General features: G+C 55.5%; 4 protein-coding genes across 4 annotated transcripts; 3 read left to right on the plus strand and 1 right to left on the minus strand.

Annotated features, from left to right (window-relative positions):
* Positions 1 to 31: 31 nt before the first annotated feature.
* Positions 32 to 4,215, plus strand: J4E79_006310 (uncharacterized protein; the record flags this gene model as incomplete). The annotated part of the gene is made up of 2 exons (XM_049355181.1): positions 32 to 3,353; positions 3,410 to 4,215. The coding sequence occupies 2 exons, from the start codon at positions 32 to 34 to the stop codon at positions 4,213 to 4,215; spliced, it is 4,128 nt and encodes a 1,375-aa protein (XP_049210577.1).
* A 638-nt stretch (positions 4,216 to 4,853) lies between these two features.
* On the plus strand, positions 4,854 to 7,297 carry J4E79_006311 (uncharacterized protein; the record flags this gene model as incomplete). Its single annotated transcript, XM_049355182.1, has 4 exons — positions 4,854 to 5,430; positions 5,477 to 6,088; positions 6,150 to 6,233; positions 6,282 to 7,297. The coding sequence occupies 4 exons, from the start codon at positions 4,854 to 4,856 to the stop codon at positions 7,295 to 7,297; spliced, it is 2,289 nt and encodes a 762-aa protein (XP_049210578.1).
* A 6,268-nt stretch (positions 7,298 to 13,565) lies between these two features.
* J4E79_006312 (uncharacterized protein) lies at positions 13,566 to 15,899 on the plus strand (the record flags this gene model as incomplete). The annotated part of the gene is made up of 7 exons (XM_049355183.1): positions 13,566 to 13,920; positions 13,970 to 14,007; positions 14,095 to 14,208; positions 14,256 to 14,290; positions 14,340 to 14,997; positions 15,047 to 15,808; positions 15,858 to 15,899. 7 exons carry the CDS (start codon positions 13,566 to 13,568, stop codon positions 15,897 to 15,899), a joined length of 2,004 nt encoding a protein of 667 aa, XP_049210579.1.
* A 253-nt stretch (positions 15,900 to 16,152) lies between these two features.
* J4E79_006313 (uncharacterized protein) lies at positions 16,153 to 16,633 on the minus strand (the record flags this gene model as incomplete). The annotated part of the gene is made up of 3 exons (XM_049355184.1): positions 16,153 to 16,396; positions 16,473 to 16,553; positions 16,605 to 16,633. 3 exons carry the CDS (start codon positions 16,631 to 16,633, stop codon positions 16,153 to 16,155), a joined length of 354 nt encoding a protein of 117 aa, XP_049210580.1.
* Between the last annotated feature and the right edge of the window lie 777 nt (positions 16,634 to 17,410).

The following is a 17,410-nucleotide window of genomic DNA, read 5'->3' on the forward strand; positions in this document are numbered from 1 at the left end:
TGGCATTTCCCCGCCAGCCTCGCCCGTCACCATGCCTCCACCATCACGCCCGAACCGGCCAGACACGAGGCCGACGGTGCCAGTCCGCAACCCCTCGATAGACTCGGCCGCATCCTCGCTGTCGTCGACGGCCTCGCAGAACCGCCCGCCCGCCAGCCATGCGCCCCGGCCGTCGCAGGACACGAGCACCGCCAACCCCCCAGACATGGCCAGTCTGATGGCCGCTGCAGGCTCACCCGAGGCCGCCATGCTGGCCCTGTGGAAGGACAAGCAGAACACGTCCAGCCACAACGCGCAGCTCTGGCGGCTGGTGGAGAAGCAACGGTCCATGATCATCGGGCTCCAGAAAGACCTCGAGCGCGCACTGAAGGACAAGGACCGCTACCGCAGAAAGTTCAAGGAGTACGCGGAGCAGCTGCCACCCGGCCCCGGCTCGCTGCAAAAGTCCGATACGTTCGACTCGGTCGTGGAACGCGAGACCAGCCAGTCGCCAGCCCTCGGTGAGCAACCTGGTGACGCCGCTCGGCCCAGCGACACCAAGGCCACCGAGCACAAGACATCGCCCCTGACGCAAGAGCACCCCGCACCGCATCTCATCCCAGACTCACAGCTAGCGACGTCGCCGTCTCATTCCACGGCATCCAACATCTCGTCAGCCGTAAACTCACCTACAGACTACTCCGTGCAACCCCTTAGCCTTGGTAGCAGGGGCCTCGGCCTCGACTCTACATTGCTGCAGCCCGGCGATGCTGCTCAGCCCCCAGCGCAAGCCCCGAAGCCAGCCACTCCTCCCCAGAACACCTCAGACGTGACGCTCCTCCCGGGCAGCTCACAGCTCCAGCCTCCGCAGATATCGCTGATCCAAGCTACGCCTGTCGTCGGCGGCGATGGCTTTGAATCACCCCCAAGAAAGACTCCGCAGCCTCTGCGAAAGGCACCGCCAGCTCCACTCAACCTGTCGAAACCCACAACGACCAGCGCACATCTCCACCGGGCCGTGCATGGCGACGATGTCGACTCTGATTACGACGATATACTGGAGGTGGATGAGATACCTGTCGTGGAGCTGCGAGGAAGGAGAAAGACTCGAGAGGAAGATGACAGGGTCCGTGAGGCCATGTATTCGAAAGATGAGGAAGCTCGAAGCAAGTCGAAGAAGAAGAAAAGCGAAAGCAAGAGCAAACAAGCGACGCCTTCTGAAACACCAGCAGGCGATCAGCCTCAGGCGGTCCCGGTTCCCCTTTCGCCGCGTCAGTTCAATGCGCTGCAATCGGGCCTTCCACTCTCTCCCCGTCACCCGCCAGCCAACTCTCTGAATGCTCTTCTTAGTCCTGCAAACTCCGATAGTTCTATGATGGCTAACCGGAGCGTCGCATCCCCACTCATGAGTCCAGGTCTACCTTCCAGCCCCCGACCCACGGACAGGCCACTCGGATCGCCGTTACCCAGAAATCCTAAGCAGTCCATCGCATCACCACCCATGTCGCCGACTACCACGCACCAGTCGGCTGCTCGGGCAATGCAGCAACAAGTTCCATTCCCACCAAACACACCTCAGTCGTACCAGTCACCCCCAGTCAACCAAAATCAGCAGCCTAACCAGCTACGCAAAGAGGCGTCGACGGGCCTTTTGACTGTACCAGGTGCACAGCCCAGTCCAGAATCGCCATCGAGCAGCCCTACTCTCAACGATGTCCCGGATGCAGAACACGTCTACCGCGGACTTGTGTCAGACCAGTACCCTGGACTCTTGCTGCCCCCGAATGCACTGCCCTCCATCCAAGTAAAGGTCTTCTCGTCCCGCCTTCGGCCATCACGTATGAGCATGCTCGCCCCCAAGCCGCAGGAGGAGGACCCTGTCTTTATTCTTGCCGTCTACGCCCGCTCTGATAACAAACAGCTGTGGCGTGTGGAAAAGACCATTGCTACGCTGCCTTTTCTAGACTCTCAGCTGAGGTCTTTGTGCGACTTTCAGGGACGACTTCCAGACCGTGCTCTCTTCGGAGGACATGCGCCCGCCAAGATTGACGCTCGCCGGGTCGCCCTCAACCAATACTTTGATACTGTCCTGGAAACTCCCATGAACGAGAAGACGGCATTGATTGTCTGTGAATACCTGTCTACTGATGTAATAGGCGCCCAGGCTGGCGATAGACTGGCCCCCGAGCCCACACCAGGTCCGATAGTGTCTGTTCAGAAAACGCAGCGCAAGGAAGGTTACCTCACCAAGCGTGGCAAGAATTTCGGGGGCTGGAAAGCGCGTTTCTTTGTTCTGGATGGCTCAGAGTTCAGGTACTTTGAGGGCGAGGGCGGTGCGCACTTGGGAACGATCAAGCTGCAAAATGCACAGATTGGGAAGCAGTCACAACAGCAGTCAAACCAATCGCCACAACGACGGGACGATTCTGAAGATAACCAATATCGACACGCCTTCCTCATCTTGGAGCCAAAGCGAAAAGATTCGACGAGCTTGGTGCGCCATGTGCTGTGTGCGGAGAACGATGAAGAGCGAGATGCTTGGGTCGAGGCTCTTCTGCAACATGTCGACATACCAGACGAAACTTCGCCAGTCGAGATTCGCGTCCCCTCTGCTACGCGTCTTCAAAAGCAGCAGGCCAGCCAAGATTCGGCACGCTCTCAGCGGAGAGAAAGCCCTGATATGGGAGAGCAGGATCGCTTGCAAGGCCTCAGCTATGACGACACGGTGCAAGCGCAAGCTCCCGTCCGCGGACCCAATCACCGTGATATGATGGTAGAAAAGCCGTCACGGGGGTCGCCCAAGGATTCGTCCTTCCTTCAAGATAACTCAGGTCACTATCCTGCCATCTCAGGACCAAGCAACGGAACCCCCATCAAGGACTCTGAGAGCTGGGGAAGCAAACCAGCGGCAGGACCCACGACCGTCAAAGACAAGAAACGTAGCATATTCGGCTTTAGAGGTCGTGGCGGCTCTTCTGACCTCGCACCGGTTCAGGTCAGCACTCCGCTGCAGCCGGCTGTAGAACATCGCCTGCCTCCGGGCCGCAGTGTATTTGGTATTCCACTTATGGAAGCTGTGGAGTTTACGCAGCCTGACGGTGTCAACGTGGCGCTGCCAGCTGTCGTCTACAGGTGCTTGGAGTATCTGCGAGCAAAGAAGGCAATCAGCGAAGAGGGCATCTTCCGGCTCAGCGGGTCAAATATTGTTATCAAGGGCCTGCGCGATCGGTTCAACAACGAAGGTGACATCAGGTTGCTAGACGGGCAGTACTATGACGTTCACGCCGTCGCATCGCTTCTCAAGCTGTACCTGCGAGAACTGCCGGCCTCTGTCCTAACTCGGGAACTGCATCTTGACTTCCTCAAGGTTCTCGGTAAGTGGTCTATCCGGATGACGTTGATTAGTAGACCATGGACTGACACATTCTAGATATGGACGAGCGAAGCAAAAAGATCCAGAGCTTTAACGTTCTGGTACACAAGCTACCTAGGCCTAACCTTGAGCTCTTGCGACACATGGCGTCTTTCCTGATTGAGATTGTCGACAATTCCGGGGTGAACAAGATGACCGTGAGGAATGTTGGCATCGTATTTGCTCCGACTCTGAACATTCCGGCCCCGTTGATATCCTTCTTCCTGACTGACTACACGGATATCTTCGGTACTGCTCTCGATGAAGCAAGCTCCCCGATCCACGAGATCCGGAACAACACTTCTCACCTGGGGGACGACGCGATTCGGTCTCCTCGGAGGCAGATGTTCTCAGACCTCCCAACGCCTGCATACAACGAGACGACATTCCAGCAGCGTATGGACCGACCGCCTCAAGGCTATCAAGGGAATAGCGCTCCCAGCTATCCGCCCCCACAGCCCCCGCAGCAGTACCAACAGCAGCAGCAGCAGTACGGCCAACAGCAGCAAGGCCAATACAACGGCTATGATTCGGGATTTATTCCCATGCGACCCAGCTACGATGCGCCAGCCTACGACCAGCCATATCACTCTGGAGAGGGATACGGCAGCTTGAACGGCGCTGTTCAGTCTAGCGGAGCTCGCGAACAGCGGCAACGAAAACGAGAGAGCGGCATGCTTTTGATGAACATGGGCATGGGCGGCCAACGCAAGGGCTCAGGTGGATCCAACCCTCCACGCGGAGATGGACGGATGGATGCACGAATGTATTCACAAAACACCAACAACCCTCTAATGGTACGAGAAGAGACGGCGTTCGAGTGAGCAAGCCTTGGCTCGATTCGCGACAGAGACGACACATGACGATGCACCAAGAATTCAGTATAATTTTTGATTCTTAATTCAGGACCACGGGCCGGATCTTTGGTTACTTGGAAGCGCCGGAGAGGCGGGATTTGGGGTTCCTTTTGCGTGTTGTACGGATATTCAGCGATACCAGGCGTTTGGCGAGATGGAGCAGGCGACTCGCTCGGAGTTGTGTATGCTTTTCGCGTTGCATACCCCCGCCCCTTGCTTGCAGCAGGCCGCTTTCTTTGTTTCGGCGACAGGTTGGCTTCGGCAGTCGCGCGGCGCGTGTTGGAGCTTTCTTTTTGTGCAACTTTTGCTGAGATATCCTGGTTACTTTGATGTATGCGTGGTGCACTGCATTTGCGCAATTGGTTAGGAAATGAAATGAAGTCTGCTAGCAACTACTGTGATGGTTGACCATGTTCGTGATGGGATCGCGTTGGCCTAGCGTCCCGAGGTCTGAGCTTGGGCGTGGATGCGCTTTCCGCGCTGAGACGCAGCTTCCCTCTCGGCGATTGACGACTGCGACGCGCCTGCCTGCTTGTTCGAGACGCGCGCTCAGGCGACAGCGGGCCAGCACAAAACTAGTGGAACCAGACACAGAGCACTTGGCCATGGACGACGGAGCGGCTGCCACGGCGCCTCTGCCTGCGCGCCCCGACGAGCCCGACACGAGAAACAGCCTGCGACACATTCTGGCCGCCGACCCCCCGATGGACGACTCCAAGCCCTCGCCCTCGCAAGCCAACACGCCTGTCCCCGATGGGAGCGACGCTGGCGGCGATGCGCCCGACGCCGCCCGCCCCGTCAACGACACGGACCCGGCGAGGCCGTACTACACGGCGACGACGACGACGACGCGCCGCAATGCCAACGGCAGCGTGTCGTCCGTCTACAGCGGCAACAAGATCAAGCACCTGAAGAAGGACGACGGCATCCCGCTGTGGCGCAAGGACATCCAGTTCGACTTCCTCAAGCTCGTCTTCGAGGACGACCGGCCCGTCTTCACCAAGCAGTCGGACAGCACCAGCGGCCACACCTTCGCCGACATCTACCTCGACGCCATGGCCAAGAGCAGCAAGTGCAGCAAGATCCTCAAGGACAAGCTGCTGACGGAGCGCCCGGCTGCCATCAACATGGCCATGGTGTGTCTGCTCGTCAACGTCGGCCGCATGAACACGACGCTCAACTGTAGGCCACCTGCTGTCCCTCCTCGAGCCCCCCTAACCTGCCACAGTCTTCCCCGAGATGCGCGCCCAGCTGCGCACCTACCACTCCATCCCCTCCCTCCAGGCCCACCAAGACCCGAATGCCTACAAGCAGCTGCAGGACGCGCCCCGCTTGAAGTCCATCCTCAAGGGTGCCACCGAGGACCAGGAGCAGCCCAGCACCATCGAGGAGATCATGGCAGCCTCCGTCCCGCGTACCAACCCCGTCAACCTCATCTTCGTCCTGTCGCAATACGCCCCCAAGATCTCAGAGCTGCACTTCTTCCCGCCGCGCGACTTCTTCGACCTCGTCATGCGCTCCAACCTGAGCAGCAAGAGCAGAGCCACGGCCTTCCTCTGGCTCATGTGGTGGTATCTCGAGAGCGACTTCACCAAGGAGGCTGCCGAGAGCAACCCTTTTGGTCCCGGCCAGATGGGTCCGGCCGACGATCCGACTACGGCTGAGTTCCCTATCAAGTGCCCGCCTTTTGACATACTCTCGCCAGAGCAGGAGGCGCTGGAGAACGTCGACTCCATCGAAGAGAAGACTTTCGGTGAGATTAAGCGCAAGGAGAGGACAGCTATATTGGCAAGCGACATGGCGCCCGTCGTGACAGGCCCCAAGCGTACCAACAAGAAGGGTGAGTGCTGCTATTCACCTGTGACTCCGCTCACGTCCGGCTGTAGCTGACCCACCTCTAGGCTTCAACCAAAACCCAGTCTTCTCCATCGCCGCCGATGATGGTGCTTGGACACCTGGACGCGACAGGCAATCGCCTTCCCATGGTATGCTGCTCTCTAGCCTTTGCGGCGACACCGATCTAACAACACCAGGCTCCGCACGAGGACGAGGCAAGCTTGCAAAATCCATCATCGAACGAGACTACCCCTCAGACACTGACCGTACTCGGTCTGCGTCTCCGCCGAACAGCGTCTATAACACAGCCAAGAAGGTGGCTACACCCAACATGCGCATCAATACCCTCCTCAACGAAGACGGACCGGCTTCGTCTCCTGCGCCCAAGGGCCCCGGCCGCGGGAACTGGTCGCGCAATCGCACATCAGGCATAGGCGCCGGAGGAACACCAGCCGCACGTTCTTTCAAGACCAAACTCGACGCTCCACACTCGCAAGATGGCCAGTCCCCCTCCACATCCGCACCCACCTTCAACGGACCACACGGCTTCTACCTCCCGCTCAACGGTTCCGACCCCTCGCATAAACGAACACGTCCCCTTACACAACACCAACTAGCTGTCGAGCAATACAGGAGGCGACGTGTCGACGTCATTCTTGACCGAGGTATTCGCATCGAGTACGCCGCCGCGGCCAAGCGCCGCCGCAAAGCCAACCCCTTTATGCGCAGCTGGATCCGCTGCAAAGGCATGGCCGACGGCTACGACACAGACGAAGAATCGCACGCGCAATTTGCCCAACTTCCCGAATACGAACTCGGCACCAAAACACCCCCGCCCATGCCCTCCGGCCTCGTACCTCTCGACTTTGGCGGCGAAGTCAACGACCATGGCGAGGAGTCGTACTACCGCGCTAAGATGCTCAGCAGAGCCCTGCGTCGCTTGGATCGCTGGGAGGGCGGCAGAAGTGCGCTCAGAGCCCGACCCAAGGGCGAGAGGGGTAGCGGATTGCCAGACGTCCATGACAGACCTGTTTTGGGTAGTGAAGATGAAGATGACGAGGATGATGGCGATGACATGATGGATGTGGATGAGATGGAGAGGAGGGAGGCGTTGGAGGATGCTAGTGAGGAAGACAGCGATGATGATGTTGACATGGAGGGCGAGAGGAGATGGGATCCTACTTCACTTCCGCCATTGCCCAGGATGGCTTGACGCGGTGTTGGGCTCAGTTGAGTAGCTGTGAAGTTGTAACTTTGGCATTCTGTCTTGTCTTTTGTAAAGGACGGGTTTCTTGTGTTTCGATAGGCTGGGTAGCATGGCGTTCATTGCGTGAGACGTGTAGTCGTCTTTATATGGAGATCGGAAAGATTCATTTGCTAGATTATCTGATAATATCGTTCTCATAAAAGACTGCGTGCATAGTAATACCTTGTAATATGGGGGTGGCTTTGTGTTTGTCGGTGTACGTTGATGACTAGACCACCGTGTTGGTACGATTGATACTGATGACTATTAAAGACATGTAACCTAATAGAGACCTTGGACTTTCGCAACCGTATATTACAGTGCAAGGCTGGGCTAAGGTTCGGCTAGTTATCGACACCAAATACATGAACCTCTTAGGTCACATTCCCGTACTCTACATCACAACATGACTGACTTCAACTCGAAGCTTGAATTCAACAACAACATGCAGCAAGCTGGTTTTATAACACTACAACTAAGCCAACAGAAAGTTCAATGGTATCGTCACAAACAATAACACCCTAACGAAGTCATGCCCAAGTCTTGACTACCAGCGGACATATCCTAGCAAATTATTCCCGCGCACTCCGGCAACAAAAAATCCCTGGCTGCCGCCTCAGATCAGAGCTTTCGCTCGACGACGACGACGAAGACACTGACCAGGAAGACACCGACGGGCGTCCTGGTGCCGAATTGGGTTCTGGTCCCACACCTCCCTAAGGCGCAATTGTATACGCATTGCCATGTTCATTATCCCCACCTGCATTGGCATGGCCATTAGAAGCGAAGTTTGTATGCCCATTGGCAAGCCCATTCGTGTGTCCGTTCGTCAGCCCCCCGTTCGCATGGCCATTGGTAAGATGGCCATTGAGACCCGTCGCAACAACAACATCCTCGCTATCGTAGTGCAGCCGTAGACTCGTGGGGATGGGACTCTCCTTCGAGCTCGAATCAAGATAATGTCGCATCGTTATGCCGGCGAGTTTGTGCTCCGTGACGGTAAAACGACCCTGTTTGCCCGGTGCGCGCCGCACGTTTGGTAGTTTGAAAACTTCGCGCAGCGTCGCGGCGAGAGACGGGCCTACGAGGCGGGCGCCGAAGCAGAAGTGCAGGCCATGGCCGAGAAGTGTGTACTCCTTGAATGGGCGATGCGGGTCTAGGATCTCCGGGTTGGGAAACGCAACGGGGTCCATGGCGGCTTTGGAAGTTGCAATGAGGATCGTGTGGCCCTTTTTGACGGAAACAGGGCCGCGGATGCCGTCGTTGACGGTAATGTCGCGCGTCGCAACGCGAGGTAGACCGGGAACAACACCAACGTGGCGCATGCCTTCGTAAACGAAGCCTTGGAGTTCGCGGTCCGAGGTCGTAGGGTCCATGTGCGATAGCTCGACGATCCTTGTCTTGTACTTTTCGTATCCAGGAGATAGAAACAAGTCGATCAGCAGACTGGCTTGCTGTGTCAGGTTTCCGGCGACGGGCGCTCCCATACCGATGCAGTCACCGACCATGTCTCCGATGGGCAGCTTGGTGTCCGCTAATGCATGGTAGATGCGGTCGGCGTGTGGGCCTACCTCGAAAGCGGAGCCTTTGGCCATCCAGTCGACGAAACCTTCTAGACGCCCAGTTTGCGTCTTAAGATGGGTTTCGAAGATGGAGCGGAGGGGGGCTGCGGCTTCCATAGCGCCTGCACGCAGCTTCCATTCGTTATGCGGCATTATGTTGAAGGACTGGTACATGACTGGGCGGAGGTTAGCACCTGTTGCAGGTTCAAGAGCGCTGGACTGGTTACTTACACAGTACGAGATAGGCTAGGAAAGCTTCGTGGACGGAGAGCAAGCCTCTAGGTTGCTCTTGTGTCTTCAGCGGGAGTGCAAAACGCTCAGCGAGCCAAAGGATTGGCGTAATGTTGGTAACATCACGGACAATGTCGATGCTCATCCTGCCCTTGGCGCCTTTGAGGGAGTTCTTCTTGATGAGATTGCGTACGTTGGTCGTGAAGAACTCGTTGATGTTCTTCTCGAAGCCCTCCTCAAAGAAGACCTTGTGCAGAATGTTGGAGCGTTCATCATGCTTCTTCTGCTCGTCCCAGCCGATCATGAAGTCATGTCCAGCAGTACAGTTGCGAATAGCTGCCTGGTACATGACAACGAAACTCTCACGATCCTCGAAGATTTCCTTGCAACCCTCCTGAGTTTGGACGCTGATGATGTCGTAATCGCTGGGAGGGCGTCTGAGGTCGTACTTTTCAAGCACACCATTTCCTTGAAGAATCTCCTTCGCTGCTTTGGGAGTATAGAAGGGCAGCAGCGCGTAGCTGGAAGTTCCCTTGAATCCACCCGGAAGACCCTGGAAGAGCAGCTTAGGAAACACACCACCGTATGCACCGGGTGTTGTCTCCGCCAGCAAAGCCGCTCCCCACTGCGTAAGGGTGTTACTGTTGAAGTCGTAGCTCAGGAAACGATCACCGCGAACCAATGCGACGGCGTCGTCCAGGATACCTCGACCAGTAGTTTGACCAGGGCAGACACCACTTCCCGGCATGGCAGGTTTGGTGCACTCGGCCATCAATCCAGGGTAGAGTTCCATGTTCTCCATGTGGCCGTACAACAGCTCGGCTGCTCGTGCTGTCTCTTTATCGGAACACCAATCTTCAAACGTATCGTACGGCTTCAGATTAAGATACCGGCGGAACTCGTTGAGCGTGCAGACATTGAACATCTCACGGGCCTGCAATTGGCCCATGAGGTCAACGACCTTTAGACTGGCGGGGGTACCGTGGGCACCAAAAGCATGGGCAGGCTCCTCGATGCAGTCTTTGATAAGCTCGGAAAGTTGGGCATCGTTGAACCTGCCGTCAGCGCCTCGCTCAAGGCCTCCAAAAGTCCACTCCCAGGGCTTCTTGCTCATCAAGTCATGACCGTAGACCTTCATGACTTGGTGGAACATCTCGATTGTCACATCGTCGATGTGGCGGATGTCAGGGAAGACGGAACGGATGATATCTTCCATCCATGTCTCATCCGCGGCACTGAGAGCAGCGTGCCAGTGGTAAAGGACAGCAAACTCCACGGATACATGGCTGCCGGTTCCACGCTCGACACGTGTGCCGCCTTGTTTGATCTCTTTGCCAAGATCAAGAGACCATTCCGAGTTGGCTCGTGGTGTGTTCAGGATGGCAGCGACATAGTCTTTCAGTACGACTGAGGCAAAGAAACCGACGTTAATGTTGCGCGTGATCTGGAAGATGTCCTCGTCTTGCCTGAAATCGAGTTAGGCTCATATCGCGTACAAGGACTGCAGCAAACTTACCATTTCCTGCTTGCCTCGTCCAGAGTATCCCAGGGCTTGTATTTGCCGTCCTCGTTCACTGACAGCAGCGACTCCGCGACGTGGTTGTGGTTTCTCGAGAACATCAACAGTACTGCGACTACACCAGGGGGCATCATCATGATGCGCTCCGAGGCGATTGAGTCTGGGTAGATCAGGCCATCTTTGTAAGTTCGCACGCGATGTTGCTCCTTCTCCGTATTGCCGTACAGGGTGCTGAGGTCAACATAGCTCGAAGTCTCATTGATCCAAGGATCTGTCCTAGAGGTTTGGAAACATTCGTGTATGACTATGGTTGCGAAGGAGAAGAAGAGGCGATTCAGACCAGAGGGGTGCTCGCGGAAAGGACCACTGCGCTTGAGAAGCGCCTCGTATACGTCTTCAACGTCAGGTAAATTTGGCCCTTGAGAAGTTGTCAGTCCTGATTCGCATGGGATGATAGCAAGAGGGTACTTACCTTTCGGTTTGGTGGGAGGTACATTTCGCGCATATGGCGAACCTGCCTTGCCCATTTCAGGGTTGTGGGGATTGTTTCCTGAGCCGTCGTGCTTCCGGTATCGTGCCGATGGGCCGGCATGCGTAGGTGTTGGGTGTGGTAAATCATTCCAGAGCATGCTGATGAAACCATCCGACACCTTTGCACTGAGACCGCTGTTCAGAGGAAGACCCTGTAGCATCTGAACTCCCTTCTCGAGGAGAAGTTCTTTGTCGTCCAGAGGCTCACCGGATGCGAGTGTCGTAATGGCATCGAGGGCGAACTTGGCATCCTTAACACCGAGACCTCTAATGTCGCTGACGATGCCAGTCTTCTGGTGGTTCTTCATGCCACTCGACGCTTCCGCTGTTCGGCCATCGCTGGCTTGCGTCGGCTTCCTCCTGATCTTTCCGATCAATGTTTGTATCTGGCTAGGCATGATGAATAAGTGTGTGTATGACCATGTGGAAAAGATGGGAACGGGGAGAATATGAATCCCAGGGCCGGACGGAGTTCACAAAGTAAGTTCAACGTAGCTTGCTGTTGATCTGGGAGGCGCAATGCTCCCCACGCAGGAGCTTGGCCATGGCAAGCAGCAGCGAGCCAGTTGCGTGGCGACGATCGCTAGCAGCTACGGTGTGTTGATCAGCATATGCACTCGGCGAACAGTGTCCTGCGGCTTCCTCAAGGGCGGACGAACCCATGCCTGCATCGGGATGATGTGAGTAGCGTCCGGATCTTGATATCGTCAGACCTCTGATGGCTACAAATGTCCGACTGCTCATTGGTCGTGACTTCCTTTGTGGAGGGTAGTGCCAGACGGATTCTGCGCTACCTTCGCTAAGAACTGACAGAGGGGTATCGAGCACTGCATGACAAGTCCAAGGAATGATCTGTGAGCGGTCCTCAAGACCCACAGCGTAGTAGCACCATTGGCTCCATGAGGAAACGACTAACTAGACCCACCTGTGACGATCCATGGATGGCCTTTGCGACACTGCTAAAAGTCCAAAAGCAACGTGTAGCCAGGAGGTGGGTACGCCTGCCACGTTTCAGGCTTCAGCGCTTTTGGTTGCCTGGGAGTCGTTGTGGTCTCACTTCGGCTGTCTCCCTATGGGAACGTGTCGAAGATGTCGCAACCCTGGCGGTCGATAACATGATAGACAGGAACGGCGACCTGAACTCGCGACCATTCCAAACAGAGACGTGGACAAAAGCCATAGACGAACTATCAAGCGATCGGCATCCCGATTCAGCTTTTTTCGGCTGAGTAGTGGAAGGAGACTCTAGCGCTTGCGGCACCGGAATTGACCGACCTTACTTCCCGACGAATGGTCGCGCAGTCATTTGCTAGCAAGTGGACAGACGAGAGTGAGTTTCAGCTGATGTGGTGGCGGTCAACAACAGGAGTGCCAGCTTGCAAATCTCCGAGTAGGGTGCGGTATCAGGCAGGCACTAGCGACGGCGGTCAGTGGTCTACGGCCTGTCCCGAAGCCGTAAGGTTTACTGTCCGGTTCGTCCAAGACGCCGGTGGTGGTTGTGGTGACTGGGAGGTGCGATCGATAGTCGAGACGACGGCAATCGAGACGGCTGGTGCACGGGCCGCCTCCCCACAAATGATCGCTGGAAGGGTAGCGTCAACCATCGACGCGACGTGCTTTTCCTGCTCACATGTCGGCGAGCAGACCTACACCAACCTCTCCTCTCTGATCGGCGCGTTCTTGTTGAATGCACTGCTTCCGAGTCCAATTGGATTAGACACCACTGCGATCACGAGTAACGCGCTCAGCATTAGCTCTCGGAGCTTGCCTGCCTGGACTGCGTAGCATCGCGTCCATCGGTTACCACCATATTGCCAGCCGGGATAGTGGCGAAACGGTGGCATTGGCTTACTTGCAGTCGAGGGCCACATGCGTTTCTTTTCTGCAATCAATTGCAGCACGACACGAGACAGGATGCGGTGTATCTGTCGTGCCTTCTGCCAGGCAACGCTCAGATGCTTGAGTGGCTGCCGCATCATCGATGTAGCAACTCAGGGTGGGGGCGTCGTATAGCGCATGGTAGTCAGTTTATCTCAGCTTTCAAAGGTCAATAGTCGCTGTAGGGCGAGCGGCACTTCCGAACGATCAGCGGCTGCTATTAGCGGCGGGACTACTCCCAGCCCACCACCTGCGACATCGACGCGTCGATAGGCGAGCTTTGTTACAAGCCGCATTAGCAATGGCGATCAGTATCTTAATGTGGCTTGATACGCTCGGAAGCTTTGGAGACAGACCAGACGGGGAGCACGCGTCAGATGTGTTAGGCTTTTGTAGCCGATCCCCGCGTTGATAGAGATTACTTGGCTACTTGACACTTCGCGACTGCTTCGTTCTGACGACCAAGCTGGCTTCCTATCAAGTTGCTCTTCCTCTTCAAGCCCCACGTCTCAACATGGCGCGCAAGAACTCAGAGCAGTCACGTCTACCGAGCGTTTCGCCTCAGGTATCCGCACAACCACCTAACAACAACCCTATGGATTACGGAGCCGTGTCACGACGTCCGAACCATGTGACCAAGAAGTTTGTCCTGTGCTTCGATGGTACAGGCAACAAATTCTCAGGCACAGACTCCGACAGCAACATCCTCAAAATCTATCGCATGCTCGATCGCAATGGGGATGATCAGTTCCATTACTACCAGCCCGGAATCGGTACATATGTTACGAAAGCCAATGGATCCATGACCCGAACAGGTCGATGGGAAAAGTTCCAGTCATGGTACGCAAAGGCAAAAGATAGCGCAATAGGTACGTTCGGCGCGGCTCGTTGTGATGCATGGGATCTGATCTGGCGTAGGAACTTCATTCGATCAGCATGTCATGGCGGGATACAAGGTAAGCCATCCCAGGAGGTAGCTCTACCCTCAGCTTAGTGGCTAGAGGACGGAACCCGGTCGCAGCTGGCTGACATAGACTGGACAGTTCCTAATGCGATACTATACACCTGGCGATGATATCTTCTTCTTCGGCTTCTCGCGTGGTGCATATACCGCTCGCTTCCTCGCAGAGATGCTTGATCACGTTGGTCTCCTCTCTGTAAGCAACTGCCCAATATCTGTCAGGCGATTTCTAATTGTCGACAGGCTGGAAACGAAGAGATGTGTCAATTCGCATGGAAGTGAGTATAGCATGTAGCATGCATAAACTCTCCACTAACGCTATCTCAGAACATTCCAGAAATGGCAATGTAGATTACCGGACGAAAAAGGCGGCAAAGATCGCAAGCCAGGCGAGAAATCTGAGAAGCTAAAGCTTCTGGAATTCATGTGCGCGTTTCGCGAGACGTTCAGCCGTCCCGTCAAACCCATTCGGTTTCTGGGCCTCTTCGATACAGTCAATTCCGTGCCTGCTTTCGAGAACGCCTGGATGCAACGTAGCAGATTCCCCTACACCGCAAGAAGCAGCGCCCACGTAATACGACACGCAGTATCCATCGATGAACGACGCGCAAAGTTCAGACAAGATCTCATCTCTCAAGAGAAGCCCGACCGGTCAATGTTGTACAAGCATCGCCACAGACACCGGCAGCACATGAGGGATCTGATCCATGGTGATCATGAAGACCATGACCTAGACGAGAAAGACCACGACGAACAGCAGAGTAGAGGTCGGCGAGATACATTGGCACCACCACCTGAGCGTTACAGAGATCCACATGAGACTTCAGGCGTACGCAGCCGGAGCGCGGACTGCTCCCAGCTTGATGGCGTTCACGGCTCTGCTACTCCTTCGATGCGATCCTATGACGCTGCGGGAACTTTCAACTCTCAAGACGAAGATGGCGAGCAGGATATTCAGGAAGTCTGGTTTCCTGGATGCCATGCAGTAAGTGTCCTCGTCACGGAGGTTCAATTTCAATACTAACGTCGTGTAGGACATCGGAGGAGGCTGGCCTCTTGGTGATGACGACGCAGCACTGAGCCACGTAGCCCTGGTGTGGATGGTGCGCGAAGCTCAAAAAGCTGGGCTCGACTTTGACGAAGACAAGCTCGCAGCTCTGAGTTGCTGCCACGAGGAGCCCACAACCAACGTGTCGCGAGCGCAGAACAACATCCCGATGATTGCAATCGATCCTGCGTCGCCCTCACCCGTCATCGCCAATTCGGGCGCGCAATCCGTCGACACAGCTGGCTACACTGACGACGACAACATCCTTTCGCATCATCGCGAACACCCTAACACGCATTTCCACAAACATTTCCACAGCGCTGCGACCAAAGGCCGTATCCACGACGTCCTGCAATTCAACAATGGTGCCAATCGCATGGGCGTCGTTTCGTGGAACATAATGGAGTACCTGCCTTTCCGACGCATGGACTTACAGGAGGATGGGACATGGAAAGCGATCCGATGGCCTTTGCCCAAGGGTGAGACGCGCGACATACCCGCGAATGCCGTCATCCACAGCAGCGTGATTAAGCGTATGCGCGCGGATCCAACCTACCGACCAGGCAATCTGATTGTAGGTGGCGGTGGAAGAGGTGTCAGGCACGCTCCCAAGGACATGGGTATGGGCCAATGGGTCGTTGCGTGCGATGAGGGCCATCATGTAGGCGAGTGCTTCATGCGCAGAAGCCCACCTGAGAGAACAAAGACGGAGGAAATGGAGCAGCCAGCGTGCGTGGGTGGCATGCAAGTAAGTATCACCGATCCGACTACTCGAACTGAGAACTAACGAATCAAAGGGAAACTACTTCGCTGGCCGCAAGAGGTCGACTGCTCTGTAGACCAAGACACTCGTCCTGTGCGCCGCTTCTACCTAGATGTCTTTCAAGCATTGTTTCTATTTTACTCCACTTTTGATACGGCCGTCTTGAAATCCATGTCTCCTGCACAAAATGACGAAGTGACATGTGTTCGTGTCATTGTTGTCACAATATTGGAAGCCTGTGGTTTGACCTCGATACATGCAAATCGCTACTTGTTCCGCCTGTGTCGAGTTCACACCTCTTCCAGCATCATTCCCATTCATGCAAATGCTCAAGCCTTCTGGGCGTCGTGACCCCAGTTTTTCAAGCTCTTGTAGCTCTTGCTATCCGTGTCCTTCTTCGCCTTGTCCTCTTGCGCAAGATGCCTCTTGCAGTATGCTACCACCTTGCGCATGTGGTCAATGTCTTCTTGTTCATACTTATCCGCGTCCTTCTGCGGATTATTCTGCAGTATAGCAACGATTTTACGACCTGAATCGTGGCCGACTGTCTCGCCGGAGCCGTTGTCTTTGGACCTGGAGGCGTCTTAGAGGGCATGCATGTCATAAGATTCGCAACGTCAGCACTGCATTCGTTGCAGGCAGGGCTTACCAGCCGGCTCCAGCGGATTCGTCGCTGCCAAGCCAGTCTTGTAGTTCGTCTGCCGACATGTTGACCAGCTCGTTGAACTCCCTTGCGATGCCGTAAGCACTTTGCTTGCGTTGACGTTCATGGGCCACTTACTCAATCACGGTTTCGTTGTCTTTGACCATTTTGTGATCTACTTGTGAGTCCGGAGGTTGTCTATAGGAAATTTGAGTTTGGTGTACTCCGCAATGTCTTCCCGAGTGTTCTTGTTAGGGGTTCTGGGTTGATGCAGCATTCTCAGTTGGCTCCTGTGTATCGCGACATGATGACATCACCATCGCGTTCCAACGGTGCCTAGAAGGACCAAGGAACGCCGCACGTGACTTGGCAGACCGCGTTGAAGAGCATTGTCTTTGTCCACACAGACATCGATACATCGAAAGATGCGGGAATGACGACGTTTCAGATCGTACCTGGCATCGGCGCGTTGCCGGCGCAGTGTCTCTTCCCTTCTGCGGTGACAGGATTACTATGTACATCCCACCGGATGCGCTAAACCGCACAGAGCAAGAAGTCGTGAGAGTCAGTTGTCGTGTAAATTACCTAGACACAAGTCATGTTGTAGGGAGAGTTGCGCAAGAAGGTTGCTGTTGTTGGTGCTTGTGTTGTTCCTTCTCCAGCTTTCGTCCCCAGTGCTTACTACCGAGGAGAAGTTTCTCCAGTCTCCGCAACCTCCACACCCCTTCTTCTCCCCAACACGCAGGCTGCCCCTCAAAGCCTTCACACCCACTCCACGACGTGGGAACTGCCGAGATTACGGCCTCACTTTCTCGTCCGATGCGGGTCGGACATGCCAAGGTAATGGAAGGTTCTTAGTGTCTTCCTTGAGCCTCATGTGGGCCGCTCTCGCACCAATCCGTCGCCGCAACCTGGCTTACGTTGCATCCAAACTGGGTCCCTCG

The sequence above is a fragment of the Alternaria viburni genome, assembly GCF_023758015.1.
Source record: "Alternaria viburni strain BMP 2772 chromosome Unknown scaffold_12, whole genome shotgun sequence".
Taxonomy (NCBI): Eukaryota; Fungi; Ascomycota; class Dothideomycetes; order Pleosporales; family Pleosporaceae; genus Alternaria; species Alternaria viburni.